General features: G+C 54.1%; 1 protein-coding gene across 3 annotated transcripts; it reads right to left on the reverse strand.

Annotated features, from left to right (window-relative positions):
• Window positions 1-1,607: 1,607 nt before the first annotated feature.
• Window positions 1,608-22,563, reverse strand: PCBD2 (pterin-4 alpha-carbinolamine dehydratase 2). Of its 3 annotated transcripts, none has more exons than XM_064162194.1 (4): window positions 22,423-22,553; window positions 20,219-20,350; window positions 3,156-3,236; window positions 1,608-1,830 (listed from the first exon to the last, which is right to left on the reverse strand). In XM_064162194.1, the coding sequence occupies exons 1-4, from the start codon at window positions 22,516-22,518 to the stop codon at window positions 1,735-1,737; spliced, it is 405 nt and encodes a 134-aa protein (XP_064018264.1). In that variant the 5' UTR covers window positions 22,519-22,553; the 3' UTR covers window positions 1,608-1,734. The 3 variants fall into 3 exon arrangements, with proteins under 3 accessions (XP_064018264.1, XP_064018262.1, XP_064018265.1); XM_064162192.1 differs by having other exon boundaries at window positions 20,219-20,353; XM_064162195.1 differs by lacking the exon at window positions 20,219-20,350 and having other exon boundaries at window positions 22,423-22,563.
• Window positions 22,564-22,929: the final 366 nt, after the last annotated feature.

Here is a 22,929-nt window from a genome sequence, read left to right on the forward strand (position 1 = left end):
GAAGGAGTTTGGACATCAGGCGGGAGTTGTTCACAATAAGAGTGCTAAAATACTGGAACAGGTTTGCCCAGGGCTATGACAGAGGCCCCCTGGATGTGGCCCTGGGCAGCCTGCTCTAGTTGGAAGTGTTGGCCAAGAGGACCCTTGAGGGACCCTTCCAACCTGATGTAATCTGTGAATCCTGTTTCCTGCAGCCCATTAGCACATCACAGCCAAAGTGAACCCAAAATACCTCTCGTTTCCCCCGCAGGAACGCTGTCTGGCAGCCCGTGGCACTCTGCACCCCACCCAGCTGAGGGACCACACACTTCAGACACCTGACACGGAGCCTCTCCTCTGGCTCCCTCCTGGGCAGCCAGCAGCGGTGCTGTCATCCGAGCAATGCGGGCAGGCATGCGGGAGCTGTCAGTCAGCCAGGGGCTCCGCAGCCAGAGCTGCTGGCAGGGCATGATGGTGCATGCTGGGGACACTCAGAGAGAGGCCCTCCTGCAAGCCTGCAGCAGGTCGAAGTCTCCCTGCTGGCAGTGGAAATCTGTCTCAGGGAGGAGCACAGGGTAAAAACAAACCCTGTGAAATCAGGGCAGATTCTAATCTTGCTGAGGGGGATCTGCAGTCCTTGCAACAGCATTTACAGTCAGTAACTGCAACCACCAGAACACAAAAAAAAGGTGAGCAGAGCTTCAGCTGAGCCCAGCCAAGCAAGAACCCTGCTAATGCTGCTTCCTCCACTGCCAGCAGCTCTGGGCTCCCAGCAAAGATCTCATCCTGATGTAGCAGCTACCAGGGTGGCAGAACACAATTAATGGCTCGATCCTACACAGTGCTGAGCACTGACATGGCCCAGCCAAGTGCATCAGTGCAGGCTTTGTTTGATGATGTGGGTGCTGGGAGCAAACTGGGATTCAGCTGGAGAACAGAAGGCTCTGGGGAGACCTTACAGCAGCCTTCCAGTACTGAAGGAGAAGGCACTGGTGGGGGGAGCTATTCACAAGGACTTGCAGCACCAGCACAAGGGCTTTAAAGTAGAGCAGGGCAGATTCAGGTTGGACAGCAAGAGGAAGCTCTTTACCATGAGAGTGGTGGACCACTGGAACAGGCTGCCCAGAGAGGGGATGGAGACCCCAACCCTGGAGACATTCAAGGTCAGGCTTGATGGGGCTCTGAGCAACTTGATCTAGTTGGGCATGTCCCAGGTGACTGCAGGGGGTTAGAATAGATGAGCTTGAAAGGTCCCTTCCAACCCTGTGCATTCCATGGCTCTATGATCACTGTGTGTTAGCTGGAGCAGAGCTAAATTTTCAGCGCTGCAGGAACCAAGAGGTACCAGTTCAGAGGGGCCTGACCCAGCCTGGCTGCTCTTAACACTGAAGTGCAGAGACAAACAATCTCCTGGGGCAGCTGCCACCAGCCTTGGCCCCTGCGGGCTTGGGGGATGTTAACACGTGTGGGCAGGTTCCTGCTTTCATTCCAGCTTGCTTTAGTTTCTGGAAAAGGATTGTTTGAACCTGGTTTGTTACTGGTTCAACTGCTACATCCTCCTGCAGAGGCTGGCAAGGGACGGCACAGGCATCTGGAGCAGTCTCAGGATCAAGGTCTCGGAGGCCAAGAAAGATAAGCCACTCTTTTACAAACCAGCCAGCCTCGGGGGGGGTGTGAAAGCAGGGTTACAAGGCACGGGGGACAGCAGTGAAGCGCAGAGCAGCGTGGCCACGCGTTGCAGCGTGCGCAGGATGGCTACAGCGAGGCAGCAGCCCTGTCGATGAACTGAGCCAGCCTCACGTCTCTCTTGGTCAGGCTGCCGCAGTCGTGGGACGTCAGAGTGATCTGCACCTGCCAACAAGCAAAAGCAGAGGTTCCAGAGCCAGCCTGAGCAGAAGCTCAAGGGAACAGGCTCTGTGGTGAACTGCTCCCAGCCAGCAGGCAGCCAGATACCCACTGCTGATGGAAAGCAGAGGATGTTGCAGGGGAGGAGGCTTGGCAGAGCCTGCAGCCTAGCCAGAGGGAGCCCCTTCCCACAACAGAAGAGGCTCTGCACTGCTGGGCTTCACCCAAGGAGAGGCGTCCAGTTAACTCATTCTTTCCACTCACATTCCAGGGATCAGTTTCACCAAGTGCCCAAGCTGCCAAGAGCCCAGTCAGGGGCTCGGGCACTTTGCTACAAACCAGCACCCTGACGGTGAGAAGATGGTAAAGCTCGGTGCAGCTTCACCGCCAAAAGCAAAGCAAACCGAGTGGGGCACCCTGCTAGGAGGCAGCTGCCTGCATGGCTGCGTTTAGACTGAGCCAGAGGACAGGCTGGGTGTTACTTGGGCTTGCCCTTGACTGAGATCTTGGAAAAAGAGGGGGGGAAAGGAGCATTTCTGAATAGTCTGGGAAGCCAAGGAAACCATGAAGAGTGGTCAGGACTTGGCTCAGTGATGTTTAATGTCCCCTTAAACACGGTGACCCTAAAGGGCTGATGAGGAGGAGCCTGTGCTGGTGGGATGTCTCTGTTAGAGCAGAGAGGTGAAGATGTCCCGGGGGTGGTGGGTCCCACATGTCCTTTCAATCTATTTTAGTGGGATTGCCACAGATTTGCAGACTGCTCCAACCCCACACAATGCAACGAGAGGCACTGGAAAATAAGAATCAAGGCAGAGCAGTAATCTCCCCCTTCACACAGCACCTTTCATTCAAGGACTGCAGTGTTCCTTGCAGCCCTTGTAAATGGGAGACCACCATCAGCCAGGTGACATTACAGACATATTTTATAAGCTGCTATGCTGAGCCACAGGAGCCTACAGTTCTGAAAGAAATCAGCCCTGAAGGGAGGGTCCCACTCAGGTACCGGCACGCTGATGGTCTGCTGCGCTGCACTGCTGGGCTCCTGGCCTGCTGCACAGGGAGCAAAGAGAGCTGCTCTAACTTACCCAGGTCAGCTAAAGGTTTCTCTTCTACTCACAGATCTCAGCTAGAGAGGTGAGGTGACAGGTTCAAATCATGCAGCTGGTGGCCATCACAAAGAGCTTGATTCTCCATGCCTCAGAACTAGAGGCACCTCAGCATCTCTTTCAAATCTTACACCTCCACCTCCTTCCACTCCCCATCTTCTACAGACACTGCCAAACACACCTGGAGGGGAGGAGGCAGCGTTCTGCTCTCCTGTGACACCTTACCTTGCTGTAGACATTGAACCACTCTGGGTGGTGATTCATCCTCTCTGCTTGTAGAGCAACGCGGGTCATGAATCCAAAGGCCTAAGGAGAGAAAGAGTCCAGGGAGAATGCACAGCCCCCTGCCAGCACACCAGGGAGAATGCACAGCCCCCTGCCAGCACTGCCAGGGAGAATGCACAGCCCCTTGCCAGCACTGCCAGGGAGAATGCACAGCCCCCTGCCAGCACACCAGGGAGAATGCACAGCCCCCTGCCAGCACACCAGGGAGAATGCACAGCCCCCTGCCAGCACTGCCAGGGAGAATGCACAGCCCCCTGCCAGCACTGCCAGGGAGAATGCACAGCCCCCTGCCAGCACACCAGGGAGAATGCACAGCCCCTTGCCAGCACTGCCAGGGAGAATGCACAGCCCCCTGCCAGCACTGCCAGGGAGAATGCACAGCCCCCTGCCAGCACTGCCTGAGAGAATGCACAGCCCCCTGCTAGCAATGGGGTTCCCAATCCTCTGCCCCTATACTCTGCACAGGATGCAGGTTTTAACACGGGTTCAAGCAGAGAACAACCACAGGCCCTTGCCAAAATACTTAGGAGTGCAATCACTGCCTCCTAATGCAGATGAGAGTGGCCAGGGGAATCAGGAATGCAGCCATGGAGCAGGGCCCCAAGGGGCCGTTGCGTGCACTCTGCTCAGCTATGGGGGTTCAGGACCTGAGTTAACAGGCAAAGGTAAAGAACCACCCCTGCTGCAGTCTGTGTTGCAAGACACAAAGCTCAGCAAACCCCTCCCTGGCTCAGGTAGTTTTCCAGTGTTGACGGAAGAGAAGAGCCCCAGCGCACAGCCTGCCATGCAGTGGCTGTGTCAGACGAACCTGTGGTCAGACAGTGCCATGCAATGGTTGGTAACAGTGTCAAGTCTTTTTTCCCCTCACAGGTCACCAAAGCCTTTAGGTTAGAAGAAAACCAAGCCCAGCACCACAGAACGGCCCCAGCCAGAAGTGATGCCTGGACAAATCAGGGAAAATCATTCCAGTGAGGTTTGCCACTTGGAAACCACCAAACTGTCAGCAGTTAAAAAGCTTTCCTCTCTGACCCAAGAGCATTCCAGAATCTGGGAGAACTCTAACTTGCCTTGAAGCCCTCACTGGGTTCGATTCTCCTCTTTGCAGCAGGAAGCTGCAAGTTGTGCATCAGACATCAGCAACGAAGACTTCTGCACTCAGAGTGGTGTCTGATGGAATGTTCCCAGTGTGCCCATGGGCTGCACAGAAACGTGGCCTCCAGCACAGCAGGCTGCACAAGAAATGTCCCCCAAACTTTTAACCAGCAAAGCTTCTGCAACCAGATTGCCTTTGCTCAAGCAAGGAGCAAGGGAAAACATAGATTCAGCTCATGAAGAGCTCTGCCAGGTTCATGCACACTCTGCCAGGGTCTGTCTGTCCAGCCCAAGAGCTCACGCAGCTCTGCACACAGCTGACACCACACAAACACAGCTCACTGCTGCTGTGACTATAATCAATCCTTCCTGGCAGGCAGGCAGAGCAAACTACACCAGCAGAGACTGCTGCACTAATCTGCTCTGCAGATCTTCCCTCATGCCTTGTGCTGACAAATCCTCCCCATCAGCGCTCCACTAAATCCTGAGAACTGGACCATCAAATCCCCCTGCTCAGTGGCCCCCCAGATGCTCAGCAATCAGTGGCCCACCAAAGGGCAACCCAGCCCTCTTCTCAGGGCACCACCACACCAACCCACTGCCCCTTCCCGCAACACCCTCTGCCCGGGCAAGTGCAATCGGTCTGAATCTGTTCACCTCCCTGCAGCACGCTCAGCTCGGGGCCGTCCCAGGCACGGGAAGGAATCCATCCTGGCACAGACAGGCTGTGCGGCTCCGTGCTCCCGCTGACCGTGACGGCGGTGTCACAGCAGAGCCTGCACACCCGGGAGGCACGTCCTGCTCTGCTCAGGAACGTCCTCTCGCTCTGCTCATCAACCCAAGCAGCTTACTTCTTGCGCTTTGGTTTATTTTAGTTACCCACAAAAGCACCTCCCGGTCAGAAAATAAGCCGGGGTTCTGCCGAGCAATTTCACCCAGGCAATCTCCATTAAGGCCCTAAATGCTTCCTCTGCTCGTTGCAGGAATGGGAATGCTATTGTTTAGGAATCACCTTTGTATTTGTAGAGCCACAACCTTGCTCTGGGAGCAGAAAATTGCTCTGGAAGGAAAAGATCTTTAGGTTTGATTAGATATGAAAACACTATTACAGAAAATCAGCTCGGACATTTCTTCACGTCTTGAAACTCGATCGGCAATTTGGTCTAATTGGTGATCAAGGAAACTATCTTGTGATCAATTAAAGTAATTACCACATTCCGGCGACACAACCAGCCTTAATTGGAGCAGGAGTCTGCACTTCTTCAACTTTAATTAAAAGTAATGAAAATTCTTATGCAGTCTGCAGTGCAAGATCATTGCCAAGAGCGTGGCAGTGGGCAGAGGGCATCATACCATCACCGGCCTCGGGGCGACAGTGGGACAAGCACTGAGCCAGCACAGCCTGGGTGCCTCTGCAGCAACGACAGAGCTGCAGCCCTCAGCCACTCAGCACAACTGTTTCAGATCTGTCCTGCAGAAATAGAACGAGAGGTGAAAGGAAGGATCTGTGCACTTTCCACAAGCCATGAAGCAGCATTAAGGGAGGCTTTAGGGTATTAAACGCTATAAAGTGCTCTGATGTTTCAGTAAGAAGCAGATGAGGCAGACACTGCCAGCTGAATCCCTCTAGGACATCTGGGCTAAGGCAGGCTCCAGGCACACGGGTCGTTCTAAACACACACCCGAGTGATGGCAGAACACAGACACCCTGCAGTGAACCACGAGGAGCAGCAGAAGCGGCAACCAGTGAAGGATCCTGCGCAGAGATGCTCCAGATGTGTCAGCAGGGCTCCACCCTTCCTGCCTTCTAACAGTACGACAGAACTAGAACTCCATGGTGTCTCAGTGGTTACACTGCTTCCAAAATAGTGAGAGGTTTAACACTACCAGCCATAGTGTGACTTCAGGAGATAAAACCACGGTGACTCTTAGAAGAACAAGATGGCCTAAGGAAATAGATACATCACAAACCGAGCTTAAAAAACTCATGGAAACATCAGGTGGGAAGGGACCTTTACAGCTCTTCCAGTCCAAGCCTCTGCACTCAGCAGGGACAGCTGTAACTGCAGCAGGTTGCTCAGAGCCCCAAATCTCCCCTCTCTGGACAACCTGGGCCAGAGTCCCACTCGGTAGAAAAAGTTTCCTCCTTCTCTCTAGTCTCAATCTCCCTCTTCTAGTTCAAACCATCACTCCTTGTCCTGTCGCAGCAGACCCTGCTAATAGCTCTGTCCCCAGCTTTCTGATCACCTCCTTAAAGTACTGAAAGGCCATCAGAAGGTCCTCCCATAACCTGCAGCTATCATAGAATGCTTCAGGACTGGGCAAACCGCTTTGGAAAGTGACAAAATTAAACTTAATGGGACTTCTGTTGCCCGAGAATGGGAAAACCAGGGGCAGGCAGTGCTGTCAGAGGTGGGAGGGAAGATGTAGTCCCAGGCAGCCCTGAGTGCTGCGCAGCGCGGCAGGGCTCCGGAGGCCGAGGGACCCTGCAGCTGATCTATTATTCTTCCTCAGCGAGGCACCAATCCATCTGGATGCTTTCTAAAGACGCTGCCTTCCCACAGGGCTTGCCAGCACGACCGTGATGCGTCCCCGCATCAAAGCGGCACAGGTGGCTGTGTCCGCTCGCCCCCCGCGGGTGGCTCAGCCCCGAGCATCTCCGGAGCAGGGCAGCTGACAGCACTGCCCCGGCAGTGGGGACGGCGCAGGCAAAGAGCTGAGAGGTTCAGCAGCACAGCCGTGCACACTCTCGTCCTGCAGGCTGTGAAGCGCGCAGCTTTGCAGCAGGTCCCCCCGGCTTCCCGACTGCTGAGGCTCAGTCCAGGCAGCCACACACTGCCCACAAGCACAGCAAAGTTCCTGCCTCCCATCTGCCACTGAGGCTGCAGGTGGCACTGACCCTGACCTTCTGCAGCACAAGGGCTACCTGTCTTGTCTTCGCCTCCCGACCCACCCAGGCTGCAGCCGCCCCCTGGATCAGTGGGCTGTGAAGAGACAAGGCAGGTGCAGCGTCTGTAACACAAGGGGAGGAGTGGGCACACCTCCCACCTCTGCCCCCACCGCCCCCAGCGGGCAGCACCTGCTCCCCTCGGCGCTGACACAGCAGCCACCCCCTCAGATCGCCAGGGCTCGCTTCCAGCTGCAGCAGCTCTCGCAGCCGCAGCTGAGGCTCCTACCTAGCACTGAGCTCTGAGCCAGCAGAAGAAAGGCAAAAGCTCTCCCGTGCCGAGATCTGCTCGGGCTTGTTCAGTCACCAGGCTTTACCTTCACCTCATGGTATTCCCTGCAGTGCTCAAGAGAAATGCAGGGTTTGTTTTTGCCTTATGAATATGCAAATATCATCTCACGAGGCCACACTCTTCATCTGGAAGTGACACCATGGTTGGAACACACCAAAAAGGAATTCAGCTGGTATTGAGAACCTGCTGGCAGCACAGCAGGACAGATATTCAGCCTCCAAACCACACGCCCACTTTGGGATTCTTCCCTGTTGGTTATCACCAGTCTGAAGCATCCCCAGGGACCCTGGATCATATGGCATCTTTTCTTCTTGGGTTTGGGCTTTTCTAATGGATTTTTGTTGGACTCACCCCCAACAGAAGAACATCTTCCCATTGCTCTTCTCCTTTTTAATAGCATTCCAAGCACAGTGAGACAGTCCTTAGGCACACAACTAAACCATAGAACCAGGGAATCGTTTTGGCTGGAAGGTCACTAAGCCCAACTGCTAACCCAGCACTGCCAGGTCACCACTAATCCACATCCCTCAGCACCACACCTCCATGGCTTTTCAGTCCCTGCACAGATGGGGACTCCACCACTGCCTGGGCAGCCTGGGCCAGGCCTTGACAACCCTTCTGGAAGAAACAGTTCCTCAGGTCTAACCTAAACCTCTCCTGCCACAAGCTGAGAGTGTTTCCTCCTGTCCTAACACTTGTTCCTTGGGAGAAGAGACCAAACCTCACCTGGCTCCAAGCTCCTCTCAAACAGTTGTAGAGAGCCAGAAGGTCTCAGCCTCCTGGCTGAACACCTCCAGTTTCTTCAGTTGCCCCTCACAGCACCTGATCTCCAGCCCCTTCATGTGTCCATCTCTCGCAGCACACAGGCTCGGCTGCTGTGCTCACATTTCCCCACTCCCTCCATCCCACCCCACCCAGGCTTGGGCAGCCAGCAGGATCTAAAGGTGACCAGCACCCAACGAATCCCTGCTAGAGGCTTGTGTTTTGTGCTTTGATAGCTTGAGCAGCAGAACACTGCCAGTGCAGCCAGCCTGCTCAGCTCATCACCTGGGACCGAGGCAAAGCCTCCTGCTCTCTGAAGGACACTACCAAAGGGAGAGGACGGCAGAGGAACACTGCAGACACCAGCACGCAGCAAGCTGCCACTTCTGCCTGCAGAACGAAGTGTGTGTCTGCAGCAACCGCCGCAGCTGAGCTGCCTTGGCTGTGCTGCGCTCCCAGCAGCCAGCTGCTGCCCGCCCCGCACACGTCGCTGCCACGGCGGCGCCGCACAAGGTGCCCCTGAGCGCGGCTGCCCTCGCTGCGAGCCCCGCTCGCACCCCAGGCTGCGCAGCGCCCTGCCGCACTGCCCGCGGCGCCGTGCCTGCCTCCCACGCGTGTTTACACTGCGGCGGTGAAGCAGGCGCTGCCAGCTCTGTCTCAACCGCTCCTGACAGGAGAAGCACAAACACTGCTCTGCTCCCAGCAGTTTGCCACTCGGCCTGCCCTGGCACCGAGCCCCTGCGCCTTTGATTCTCAGCACGTTTATACTCAGACACTGCAAATAGTTTTTATGTATTAAGAAATAAGGCAAGCAAAGCCCCAGTTCAATCAGATTCTTCAGCAGGGGCCTCGCCAAGGCTCTGATTTTCCTATTAAAGAAATTATTGCAATTTGTTGCTCTTACATGGGATGAAACATACTGTAACAATCTTCATCATTGCTGTCCTGTTGGGACGCTCTGATTTGCAGTAACATAATACAGACCAGCATCCTGCTAATGGGAACCACCTGAGCAGATAAACAACAGCTTCCCTCCGCTCCTCACCCAGCCTGTTGCTGTTTATTGTCATAGCTCTGCCAGTCTGCAGAGCAGGGGGGATGAAGGGAGGCAAGCAGCAGTGGAGCTGGGAGGCACGGCCTCGGCGGGGACACTGCTCTCGCAGGTACCAGGACAACGTCAAGAGCTGCAGGGGGTGACAGAAGGCAGTTCCAGGAATGCTGTCCCGGGAACAGCCCAAGCTGCCCGTGGCACAGGGAGGTTTGTGCTCGCTCGGCACAGCCCAGACCAACTGCAACACTACAGGTGACACGACCATGGAATGGTTTGGGTTGGAAGGGACCTTTAGAGGTCACCTAGCCCAACTCCTCTACACTCACCAGGGACAGCTGCAACTAGAGCAGGTTGCTTAGAGCCCCAGGCAGCCTAACCTGGGGTGTTTTCAGCAATGGAACATCCACCACCTCTCTGGGCAACACCTTCCAGTGTGTTACCACCCTCAGTGTGAAAAAGTCCTTCCTTATATCTACTCCAAATCCCCCCCTTTTTAGTTTTAAATCACTACCCCTTGCCCTGTCACAGTCCCCAGTGATGCTGGAAGTGCAGCTCTCCACAAGAGGCCTGAGGCAAAGGCTTCACCTGCCATGCCCAGCAGTGAGCTAGCCATGCCATCACTTTGTCAGAAAGCAGGGGCAGGTGTAACTTGTCCCACCCAAGACTCAACTGCTCTTAAAAACAAATCTACTACACTCCTGCTAAGGCAAAGGGACTAAGAGAGCATGGACCTGCCCCAGGTCTCACTTTGCTCTGCTCTTCCCCTCATGCTAAGCCTGTGAGATACCCTCACATGCAATCAGCACAACAAACCTCAACTTCCTCTCTTCTAAGCCTGTTGCTATCAGGATTTTCCTACCTTCTGAGTTCAGATTTACTGGTAATAATACGATACAAAATGTTACATCTGTTACCTTCCTCCTTGTCACCTATTGGCTTTTCCAGCAGCCTTGGTACTGGGGATCACTTTTCCTGTTCTCTTTTTTACTGCTGTGACTGCAGCTGTATTTCATGAAGAGAAAGCAGATATTATTCTCAGGGATTCAGTGAACAGACCTCATGCCCAAATGAGCCACTTGTCCCACCACAAACCTCACAGCCAAATAGTCACCTGTCCCATCAGGATTTGCAGACTGGATGGAATGGAAGTGAGAGAAGATGGAGATGTCTTCGGGCACCAAAATATCTTCTTCTGGAAGGGATGTAACTTCCAACCTAGATTTCATTCAGTACAACCCCATCAGCCCTGCTCTACTGGAAGGTGTCCCTGCCCATGGCAGGGCTTGGAACTGGATTATCTTTAAGGTCCCTTTCAACCCAAATCATTCCATGAACCTGTGATCACAAAATGCATTAATTTGTTTACAGAGAGATAAAAACAGTTACAGCTGCCCTCAAGCAGTGATGCAAAATGAGCAGACACCCCAAACTCCACCCAAACCTGGGACAAGCTGCATGGCATTTGTGATACATCACTTGATACAGGATCAATCACAGGCAGTGCTTTCCCCCTAGTCAAAGTTCCTCAGCACTCAGGTAAACTGAAGTTATTTTAAACCACAGATCTCTAAACCAGCATCTCAGAAAGAAGGAAAACAATCCCAGGTTCCAGGACTGAACTAGGACATGCAAGAAATCCTCCAGCCATACAGTCAGTTAAACGCAGCTCTCCACTGCCCAGAACACTTTTGTGTGTGTTGTGCTCAAAATCAGAATGTGAAGGATGCACTTTGGAGGTTTACACCACATAAAATAGCTGCTTCAAGAAACAGGGCTCTTTAAAATGAGCCTTTTGCACTCCACCTAAAAGCATTACATAACCCAGCGAAGCCCCCATTAACTGAGCACCTGCTAAAGCAATCAGCCACTCGCAGTAATAACCTCTGCTGGCTGCACCACTGAAAGAACAATGATAATTTTACTTGTTAAAGCAAATATTTGGCCCAGCAAATCAACCTCCTGGCTGTACTGCAATAAAGCCATCACACAAACCACTGGAAAAATGAAACAGCAACAGGGTGCAGTTAGCCTCCAGTTCCAGCCTTTGGAAGCCTCCTGCTTTCTTATGTGCTTTGTGCCCCACAAGGATGCTGCTGCTTGGGCAATGAAGCAGCTTCCACTGCATGGTGCCAGCCCACGACAGGCAGCTGTTGTAAACTAGACCAAATCAGAGTTAAGTGACATGGATCCTCCACTTTGTAAAGGTGCTCAAATCCTCAGGTGTTTCTACAGCTCAGCTACAGCGCAGAACAGAAGAATTCCTTGCCCCATTCCCCCACGGCTTGGACGGAACAGAGCTGGCTCTAGAAGAACAAAACGCCACTGCTGTCCCCAGTGCTGTACTCAGATTGTGCAGCCAGGGCAGTGACTCTCACACACCATGCATGCTGTTGGGAACACAGGGAGCACTCAAGCTGCTCCTCGCTCCTCTGGCCATGATTACACATCCTAACAGTTTCACATCCAAAGATCTTCTCTGCTGAGTATCCAAGGGCAATTACCTCCTGCCTCTGGTAATCCTCTAAGTCTCTGCCAGTTACCATCCTAGAGAACATCAAAGGGTGCTAAGAAAGGCTCTGCTCTGGGATGGATTACAAGAAGCAGTGCCTGGTCTCATGGCCATTGCTTCTCCCACCTGCCTCCTACTCACGACACTGTCAGCTTTCTGAAGCACAAGTCAAACATGCAATGAAGAAATCACAGTGGAGGTGTGAGAAATCACAGAATGGGTTGGAAGGGACCTTAAAGATGATCCAGTTCCACCCCCCCTGCCATGGGCAGGGACACCTCCCACTAGGCCAGGCTGCTCAAAGCCTCATCCAGCCTGGTTGTGGCAGTCTGAGGGGGTCCCAGGTTTCCTTAAACACTTCCAGACATGAGATACCCACAGCTTCTCTGGCCAACCCCTCCCAGTGTCTCCACAGCCTCACAGCAAAGCATTTCTTCCTAATGTCCAATTGAAATCTGCCCTGCCCTAGCTTCAAACCACTGTCCCTTGTTCTGTCACTGCAGGCCCTTATGAAAGCCCCTTCCAGATCTCCTGTAGCCCCCTTAGGTACTAGAAGGCTGCTTTAAGGTCTCCCTGGAGCCTTCTCTTCTCCAGGCTGAACAGCTGCTGTTCTAACTGTGATCTAGCCTCATCACAGCACAAGAGAAAAGTCGCACAGGAGCACGAAGTCAGGACTTTCTTCTCTGAAATAACCCCCATGTCCCTACAGAGCCCCCTGAGCCATGGCTCGATCCAGGGGGCAGTGCTGACCCGGCACGGGGGGATCCTCACCACAGGACAAGAGGCAGTGGTGGAAGTTGAGGAAACATGAAAATGTTTTCCCTGTGAGGGTGACAGAGCCCTGGAACAGGCTGCCCAGGGGGACTGTGGAGTCGCCTCTGGAGATACTCCAAACCCGCCTGGACGTGTTGCTGTGTGACCTGCTCCAGGTGCGCCTGCTCTGGCGGGGGGGGTGGACTGGATGAGCTTTCGAGGTCCCTTCCAGCCCCTGACATTCTGTGATTCTCATCAGCACGTTCCACACCAAACCCCTCCCACACATCGCTGCCAGCTCGGTGTTTGTCCGAAGCAGCTTTTCAGCCCAGGTCAACGAAATGGAAGGAAGAAAAGGGCAAGAGGAAGAAGGGGAATTCTGCCCCCAGACTCCCGGTGTGAAACGCGTTCGCAGCTTCCTACCAGGAATAAAAAGAGCGCCCCTGGGCTGCCCCCGCTGCAGCGCGGCCCCGGCAGTGGCTTTTGGGAGCAGATGTAAGGACTTAGGCAGCGGCGGCTGTTTGTGAAAGGAATCCTCTGATCAGCCCAAAGCCGCAGCCAGCAGCAGCGCTGCGCTTCGTCAGGCTAATGCGGCGCGACGCGGGGCGGCCAGCGGAGCTCCCCCGGAGAGGGGTCAGGGCCGCGCCGCCGCTGCAGCCCCCGCCGGGCACCGCGGGGCCGGCACAGCCTGCGGGCTCGGGCGGTACCGCCCACGTCCGCCGGGCGGCTCCGGTGTGCCCGAGGTGAGCCGCGGGACGCCTGTAAGCAGGGCCGCTGGGAGCTGGTCCAGCTCGCCCTGCCAGCCAGAGCCCATCTCTGACCGCAGCCGCCGGGAACAGGACCCCGGAGCCTGTGTCCCCTTCGCGGCAGCAGCAAGCGAGAGCTGCTGGTGTCAAAAGTCGATTCAAGGGCTGAAAACGGAGCTGGGCATCACTTCAAGAGCAAGGGGATGCGGCAGGCTGAACAAGCAAGGCAGAGAGCTGTGCTCGCCTGCATGAAACCAGCATCTCCCCAGCAACACCTTTCAATGCAGGAGCAGTTGCACCATGCCAGGTCTCCTTCACTGAAGGGGTAAAACATCACTGTGAGTGACCATCTGCTGGAGAAAAAGCAGCTTCAGCCTGACTTTCACAGACCGAGTCCAACCTAGCTCTACCCAGTGATCTGAAAGGTCTTTTACAATTCCATGACTCCCAAATAAAAGTGTCCAATGGAATTCACAGAATCCCAGATCACCAGGCTCCAAAGGGACCCCAAGGATGATCTGATCCAACCTTTCTAGGTAATGGTAAAACTGAAATGAGCAGCCCCAGCATTCTGCCAGGCTGAGTCTTCAAACTGTCCCATGCAGGGTACTCCACTGCATCCCTTGGGAGATGATTCCGATGTCCAGCTGCTCTCATGGGGAAACATTTTCTCCTGGATTTGACTTGAGTGATAACAAATCCATCTTTTCAGGAAGGCTTTTATGTTCGAGCCAACTGGAGAGCAGCCCAACAGGTGAGCTGGGCAGATCCAAGCAGTGTCCTGCTGAAATGGAGGTACATCAGGCCTACCCAGTGTGGAAAACTCAGCAACTGGAGCCCCCACCCCATAAGCAACACAACAATATTTTGTTCTGTGGAGAAACAGGATTGAGCTCTTCCTGAGAAGAAGCCTCTCTAATTAAACTTACATGAAAAATCAAACCCATGCCTGGGCTGGGACATCTTGGCTGATGGAGGAGATGAAGGACACAAGCCTACTCTGAATCTTCAATCTAAACAGGAGTAATTGCCTTTAAATGTGATTCCTGTAGTGACTTTTAAATAATCCTGGCACCCTGACACCTGTGTTAGTGCCACGACAATGTCACAGTGATGACAGTGGTAGTGTGACAGCAGTTGTCACAGGCAGATGGGACAGGAGGGTGGTGGACCTGTACTGAAAGACCCTGGCCAAAAGGGAGATGAGATGCCTGCAGCACGAAGAGGAGGAGCCAGTGCTGATCACCTGCCTGACTTTTAGGAGGCATGAATTTCTCATGTGCATTACAGCCATGAAGATGTAATGAACTGAAGGACAAAATGATGGTTCCCAGGCATACAAGACTAATTAGGAAGACCTAGGAGGCTGTCAAGGCACTAAGGCAACTCTAAGACTTAAGATGCTGCCAAGTGCAAAGCACTGGTCCCAAAGTATTCTGGAGCACTGGCTGGCTTTGAACCCCGTCATCCACGCTGGCTACAAGGAGAGAATAAATCCTGTATTTCCTAACTCACTGCATCGAGGATTTATTTTTGCCTAGAATCAACCCAGTTTCCTATCCACCAATTCCACATCCACCATTATGGGCTTCCTAGCCTTGCAGAATTTCTCCTGCTGGCTGCCAGTTAACTGGAAGCATCCCTGGACACAGGACACACTGACCAAGGCACCCGGGATTAGCTCCTTGTCCTCCAAGGCCAGGGAACAAGACTTTCAAACAAGCATCCCCACAGAACTTCATTCTTCACCTAGCCCCTGAGCTCTGTGCCTGCTGCTGGCAGGATCTGGCAGCAGTGCAGGCAGATGGACCATGTCCAGGTCTCACAGCTGCACCCTGACCCTCTGACCCACTGAGAGTGTTCTTTCCTCAAGTCAATCTGAAGAGCAAACTGGAGAGAGGTGTGGCCATCCAGGAATCCCCTTTTTACTGTGCTCTGCTCCAAGGCACTTGAGCTGATTTCAGGCAGAGGTCAACCTCCGGCAGCCCCAAACCTCCACTCTCAGTTTCCAATAAAGCCAGAGATGCCAGAAATTCATTACTTTCAGATACAAAGATCTCCTCGGCTCTGCAAAGCCCCCATAAATAACTCCTGCTGTCTTGTAAATCAGCTCTTGCATTCATAAAGGCAGGGAAGTTAGTGAACAGCATCGCTGCCCAGAGAGCGACTTTCATAACTCTGCAGGTGCACACACCAGAGCAGATGGGAGAGGACTCGACACAGCCTGGAAAGCCAAGTGGCCTAGGGAAGAGCGCAGGGAAGCCAGCACCTACCTGGGCAGGCAGGGAGCACAGCTGACTCGCGTTCCACAGGCACGCCGACGCCGAACCCGAGCAGGGGGAGCAAGCAGCCATTGGAAAGAGCTATTTTTGTAGCCCAGAAAAGCAAAGTGCATTAAAATCATCAATGTGACCCCCCCCCAGAGGAGGGAAAGCAGCCCCCTCCCTTGATTAGCTGACAGCCAGGGGCTGAGGCTGCGCCAGCGCTGAGGTTAACCGCCCCCGACACGAGCTGCACCTGAATCCAATCAGGCCCCAGCCCCGGGAAGATGCACAGGGCCAGGGCTAAATCTGTCACAAATGGGTCGGTTTCCGATCCTCCCGCAGCCAGCTCGCTGCGTGCTGACCCCCGTTTAACAAATCAACTTAATGGGCACTGGGAGTGCTATAAAAGTTAACAATGGGGTGATTTTTAACTTTTAAAATATAGTTATGAAGCAAAATGTTGGAGAGCTCCTTCAATACTGGAAATCAAATTAAATCTAGACATTTTTTAACAGTCTTGACAGCTCTAATCCTGGTTACCATGTAAATTTATGGTAAGCTGCTGTGATATTAGCCACAGGTGCTACTTTTAATATATGGCCCGCATCTGGCTGGGAATAACATTGCTCTGAGGACTGAAAATGACCTCACTATCAGACAATGGCGAGGAGAAAAAGCCCACGAGGCCGCCGTGGCGTGTAAAAGAGCTGGAGATGTGGTCCACAAGCCAGCGTTCAGCACAGAATTCACTGCAGGCTCTGCAGATTGGAGGCTGAGGGATATTATGTTTTCAGTACACACGAGGCGCAGACGTGTCTCAGCCCAGCAGCCAGAAGATGAAGTACATAAAGCAGCAATGAAATGTGCTGCCTGGGTACATAAAAATCACTTTTCCACTCTTTGATCGTGGACAAAACAATGCGCTGGGAGGGGCTAAGGAGGTATCAGCACAGCTTATGCTACAGGGCCTGGCACCAAGCACCCTGCCCAGAGAAATCCAGACACCCATCACACGTCCTCCCCAGCTCCTGTGGAGCTGCACCTCTGCTAACTCGACCAGGGTAATAAAGGCAAAGGAGCAAATGTGTCTCTGCAGCTAAAGGCAAATCACTGGCATTGCACCGAGGGGGGGAACAAAAAAGGGCACCTCCTGTAGCACATCCTGACCTTTCTTCCCTGGATTTCAGGCAAGAGAGCTGGCAAATACAGAAAGGAAACACAAAGGGAATGCAGCAGGTCAATGGTCCTTGGTATTTTGCACACCTTTAAGCGAGTTCTCGAATCCACAGCAAGGACACAAACACACAGCTCCTGCTCTGGCTGCACAGGCTCCTCCGGAGCACCTCCTCGCTGTGCCCTCCACTGGCGCTCCTCTCGCACCTGTGTCCTGCAGCCCCACACACCAGGTACTGCAAACACTCAGAGCAGTCGATTTCCTGTCATTTCATACAGCAAAGTTAGAGGCCTTACAGAGACTTCCTACACGAGATTTCTTGAAAGCAAACCCACCCAAACAAGCCTAATTACAGAGCTACCCTGTAAAGGAAAGCAGCTGCCCTGCGGAACCTGCCCCTCAGCACACTGCGCCTGCCGCCTGGGACTGCCGAAGGAAATGCAATCACACAGGCAGTTGCCCCTTAAACCCTCTGGTCAAATCCAACCAGCTTTGACAAGAGACATGGAAGGCTCAGGGCCAAGATGCTCCTGCAGACTTAGTGGAAATGAGCAGCTGGGTTAGAAACCCAAACAAAGCACTTGGCACTCTGCGCCCACAGCCCTTCGCCTGCCCCTGCCCAGCCCGGGACTGAGCTTGAGGCAAACCTGGGGGCAATTTGGGTTTTTAAGGCAGGTCTGTTCCCTTTGCAGGATCATCCCTCCAGAGGTGTAGGGATCTGAAATGCTGAGACATTTCCAGAAACCCCCTCAAGATCTAAGCCAGGACACCCGAGGTCCTCAGCAACCCTTCCCTCTCCTGATGACCAACTTTGAACATTAGTGCCAGCATGGCTTCAAGATGTGCCAGGGGAGGTTTGGGTTGGATATTAGGAAAAAGTCTGAAGTGAAAGCATGGCCAGAGATTGGAACAGGTTGCCCAGGCAGGTGGTGGAGTCACCAGCCCTGGAGGTGTTCAAAGGATGTGTAGACATGGCACTCTGGGACAGGGTTTAACGGCTGTGGTGGTCAGTGGTTGGACTGGAGGATCTTAGGGGGCTCTGCCAAACAGAACCATTCTGACTCTGTGAACATCGCTGTAGCTTCTTTCTGCAGAATGCTAATTGCCATTGGTCTGGAGATGTAAACTGATTCCTATCCAAGTTCTGAGTCTTGCTTAGGCAGACTGGAATCAGAGGCCCTGCTCCACAGCTGGCAGAGAAAGGTTTTGTTTCAGCAGCATGGATAGGTCCCGATGCTGCGCAGCAGCCTGAAAACCTCAGCTGCTTCTGTCCTCCCTGCACACAGGGCAATAGGCACTGAATAAGCTCCATAACATGGGTGTGAGGTTTACAGAGGCTGAAGATTTGCCCCGCAGTGGTCTAAGCCTATCCACTATGCAAGACCTTGCTCACAGCCAGAGGTTTCTGCTGAGCACAGGCTCCTTGGAAGAGCGACCCAACCCTTTGAGCAAGCACACCCCAGCGAGGGTCCTGGAGGCAAACGTCTCTGATTTTCACAGAAGCATCGAATGGTTTGGGCTGGAAGTGACCTTTAAAGGTCCAAATCCCCTGCACTGAGCAGGGACATCTTCAGCTAGATCAGGTTGCCCAAAGGCCACCTCCTGCCCAACAGCAGAAGCCAGGTGCCACAGTGGGCAGGCGCAAGGCACAGCTCCTCCAGACAAAGCCCTCTCCTCTCCACCCGGGTTTGCTTTTTTCCCCTCACCATCACTGCATTTTATACTTCGCACACTCATACACCAGGAGCCCACTTGACACAAAAGTCAACAGGAAGAGAGAGCAGCAACCACCACCCAGCACCAGCACTGCCCAGACTGCCCATGATGGGCACCCAGGGCAGCCTCAAGTAACCAAGGGCTTCCAGCTGGGAACCCCACGCTGGTTTCTAGCCCGACGCAAGGAATTGTACCTCCCAAGCCCATTTGCATGAAAATGTATCCTAAGAGGAGCAAACATCCCCCTGCTTTCCATTCCTGGGTTACAAACTAATTCCATAAGCCAGCAGTGTCATTAGCTTGTCAGCCCCACAAAGGCAGCCCGCTGCTGATCGCTCTTAACCCGCCTAATCTCAGCCTGAAAGCTGCAGGAATCTGAAGAACTCTGCTGTTCCACAGCAGTTTCATTTCATTCTCATGCTGAAAATAATATACATAAACCAAGCTCATGTCTACACATTTGCAGGACGTTATAATAAAAGTTGTGTTTATATTCTTAACATCTGTTGACACACAGAGACTTTGTAAACCTGGCATCGATTTGAAAGCCACAGAATTTTCCATGCATCGTGAACACTATCTGCAAGAAGCCATAAAAAATAGCAGTGACTGCATTAATCATTCTGAGATCATCTGCAAGGCATAAATCTGAAATACCAATCCTGGCAGCTCGGCTGCTCTTTTCTCTCCTCTTTTCTGCACACCTGATATGACACCATCTGTAACAGGGCAGCAGGAAGATCACCAAGGAAATGATGTTTCTCCCTCCTGTGGCTTTTGCCAAATACTCCATAGCAGGGTGAGAATGTAAACAGAGTATTTGCTGCCTGAAATGAAAGAAGTTGTCCCTGCAAGTTCATGCTTTTCTGACTGCAGGGCTAAATCCTCCCCAGGTACCATGCAGGTACATAGCTCTGCTTCGGGCATTTGCTGCCTAGGCCACCACAAACACAGTGTTTACTGAGGGTTACTATCACCACAGGCACCAGTAGGCAACCCTTGCATCATTTGAATTTACTTCCAGGTTCAGCTTACCAAAAGGCAAATACCTGCAGCCCAACACCATCTCTGAGCAGCCCCTTGGGATCTGCAGGCTGAGCTCCTTCCTGGACTATGGAATGGGAACAGCTTCTGCTGGTCTGGAGATGCTGCAGCTGGGGCCCACAAATCTGCAGGTGAAATCCTACCTTCAGATATCCACAACTAACCTGGATCCAGCCCAAGCTGCACAGAGCCTCCACCTGCCCAGCCTGTCCTCCCAGCAGGAAGTTCCATTTTGAAGCCCATTCCAGACAATGCCAAAGTTTCTGTTCTTGTATTTATCCGTTTTGCTCAAGTTTTTCCCCAAGAAAAATGAATCCCACCGTCCAGCCAGTGCACTTTTCCAGCATCTGCTCACAAACGCCAGCAAAGGAAAACCCTCCAAGACCAAATATTCTTTGTCTGCTCCTATGGTATCTGCCTTGACCCTAACACTGTAATCAGAGATAGTGATGTTAGAAAAAAATCTACTTCAAATCTGCAAACTGGAATGAACCTACTCCACCTGATAAGATCAGAATCCCAGAGCAATGCATCGAGGCAAAGGCAGAAGCATTTGGTCCCACAAGGCAAACATCCTCTTCCCCTGGGCACCGTATGGAAAGGGCAGCAAACGCATTTCCTTTGGGTTACAAGTGGCACATAACAGTCATTACCTGATTAAACGTTTGGAAGTGGAACTCCTTGTAGATGGCATCTCTTTCACCGAGCTCAGACCAGCCTGACGCTTTCAGGTCGGGCAGAACTTGGCTTCTCTCCTCTGCTGTCAACCGCTGAGACTGTGAAGACTGCTGAGGGGAAACACAGGGCAGGAGCGAGGCTGAGGCTCTCCTCTGTACAACTGCAAGCACCCCACAGCCTGAAACTGTGGTGCTGTATTTGAAAGGTAGGGAGGTGGAAATGCACTCTGCAGTGTCTTACTGTTGATGATTTTGCAGAGCAGCCAAGAAACAGACTTTGGTCCTTTAAGTTCAGCTAAATGCTTCTGTGCACAGCTAAGAGACAGCAGCACAGCTGAGCCCATCCCCTGCCCATCCGACTCAGGAGTTCATTTGCAAACGCTCCACTCTGCCTCACAGAGCTGCTCCCATTATGTGCCAGATGTGCAGTGGAAAGGCTGGAAGGGGTGCTGGAGCATAGCCGTTTCAATGGGCTGGAGGAGAGGGGACGACTGCATTTTACGCAGCTTGTGTCCTACTCTTCCTGCGAAGGCAGGAGCAGATTTGGACACAGGACGTGCTGCACAGGTGCACAAGCAGCAAAGAGCTTTTGACTACCACTGGAAGGAATGAAGCCTGACAGTGCAGACACGAGAGGTTACAAGGCACTGGTTTCTGCAAAGTGCCTGTGTTTAAACAGCTTCTTTGAAACAAAAAGGATCCTGAAGGCACCAGCAGCACAGACCTAACAGATCACACTGGGTCAGTGCCTGACCTGCCACAGCCAGGCAGGGAGGGAAGTTCCATGAGGGGGCTGAAAAAGGTTTGCTGTTTTTCCTAAAGGCAGAAGGTAAGGGCACGAGTGATGGCTAAGAGTTCTAACAGAGGAGTCTCAAACCCAGGTAATAATTGGGATGCTTTACATCCTTTCTCCCCAGCAGAGCAAAATTCAAATTGCTTTTGTCTATTGGCAGCTCACACAGCTTTGCGAGAAGCAATCTTGCTCCAGAGCTTCAGGAATGGCTCCGAGGGCTGCAAGTACCCAGCGCCAGCTCAGGAGTGTTTTGCCTTTGCCAGGATGCTGGCAGCTCTCTGCTTGAGACTAGCAGCAGCCCCAGTGCCACCAGATGGGGCTGTGAGCCTGAGCAGAGCAGGAATCAACGCCAGCTACCGGAGCCTGAGCCACATCAGACGATGCAGGCAGCCGAGGAGCAACATTTCCAGCCTAAACAACGGACCGAGAAACGCCCCGAAGGCACCGGGCGACCCAGCAGCGTCACTACCAGCGCCTGCGTTCAGCAGGACGCAGCCAGTCCAGGAAGGCTTCTACAGGGCCGCTAAGTGGTCTCGTTGTGGGTCCTTAGGCTGCAGACCCAACTCTGGGCTTGCCAGCATGCAAACGCAGCACTCGGTGCTCCTGGCGCTGCAGCTGCAGGCAGGCATTTCTTACCCGCTCCTTTTCCCGAGCACACAAAACCTGCCACTGCTAAGGGCTGTCCCCTGCGCATTGTCTCGCCTGGCGTGAGGTGAACTGTCCCTGCTCACGGCAGGGGGCTGGGCCGGGCGACTTTTTAGGGCCCTTTCCAACCCTAACCATGCTGCAGCTCTGCGCGGTGAGCGAGCTCCTCTTGCTGTGCCACGGAGCCGGGGGCTTCCCCACGGCAAAGCCCAGGACTGCAGCCCGGGCGCAGCGCACAGCTCAGTCCCTGGCTGGCAGCAGAGATGTTCCCCGTTTGTTCTGGGGACGTCGCAGTCACCCTCCTGAGGCTGCGCCTGGACACAAGGGCATGGAAAAGCCAACGCTGGGCCTCAACATTCGATCACAGGGGAGAAACGGAGCCCGAGTGCGCTGCAGGCGCAGGGGCAGGCAGAGGCAGCAGAGCGCTCAGGCACAGCTCGCTGAGGTCGCGTCCCCTTAGCCCCTCCAACACAGCGCAGCGGCGCCGGGGAGCGGAACGGGAAGCTGCAGGCTACGGCAGAGGAAAAGGCGCAGCAGGGAGCTGCCGTTCGCGTGTTCGCCGCCGCACCCCAGACCCCCGCACGGCGCTCAGCAGACGCCCTGCAGAGGCGCAGGGCGGGCACCGACCTGGCGCTCAGGGTGCCCACCCCCACCCGCCGCTCCGCTCAGGCCGCCTCCGGCTCCCGTGACGGCGCTCGGCCCCGCCCGGCCCTGCCCGCGCCCCCGGCCCGCGGCTCCTCACCATGGCGGCGGTGCGGCTCCCGCCGGCGGCTCCCCGGCCCGCAGCCCGCCGCGCTCCCACCAGCGCCAGCCGCACCCCGGCCCCGCCGCCGGGCATGGCTCCGGCCCCAGCCGCGCTCTCAGCCCCGCCTCCCGGGCTGCCGGGCGGAACCGAGCGCGGGGGGAGCGGGGAGAAAGGCAGGAGCAGCGTCCCGGGCCGCGCCGAGAGCGGAGCGGGGGCGCCGCGGGCTGCGTGCCCCGACCGGCGCTGTGCAGAGCGGGGCGGGCACCGCTTCAGACACTGCTGCTCGTCAGAGCCGTGGGGAGAGGCCCCGGGGACTCCTGCACTTAACCAGGCAAGGCCACTCCAGTTTACCGATCTAAAATCGCAACTCTTTATTAATGACCTAGTTCCTGGCGTGAACTTCGGTAACGCCGAAGGTGTAACAGTGCGCTTTTCCCTTGGCACACAGGAAGACAGCCCTCCCGACTGGGAAGAGCTGGCCACCAAAAGAATACCTGAAAAGTC

This window comes from Pogoniulus pusillus, chromosome 22 (genome assembly GCF_015220805.1).
Source record: "Pogoniulus pusillus isolate bPogPus1 chromosome 22, bPogPus1.pri, whole genome shotgun sequence".
Classification (NCBI taxonomy): domain Eukaryota; kingdom Metazoa; phylum Chordata; class Aves; order Piciformes; family Lybiidae; genus Pogoniulus; species Pogoniulus pusillus.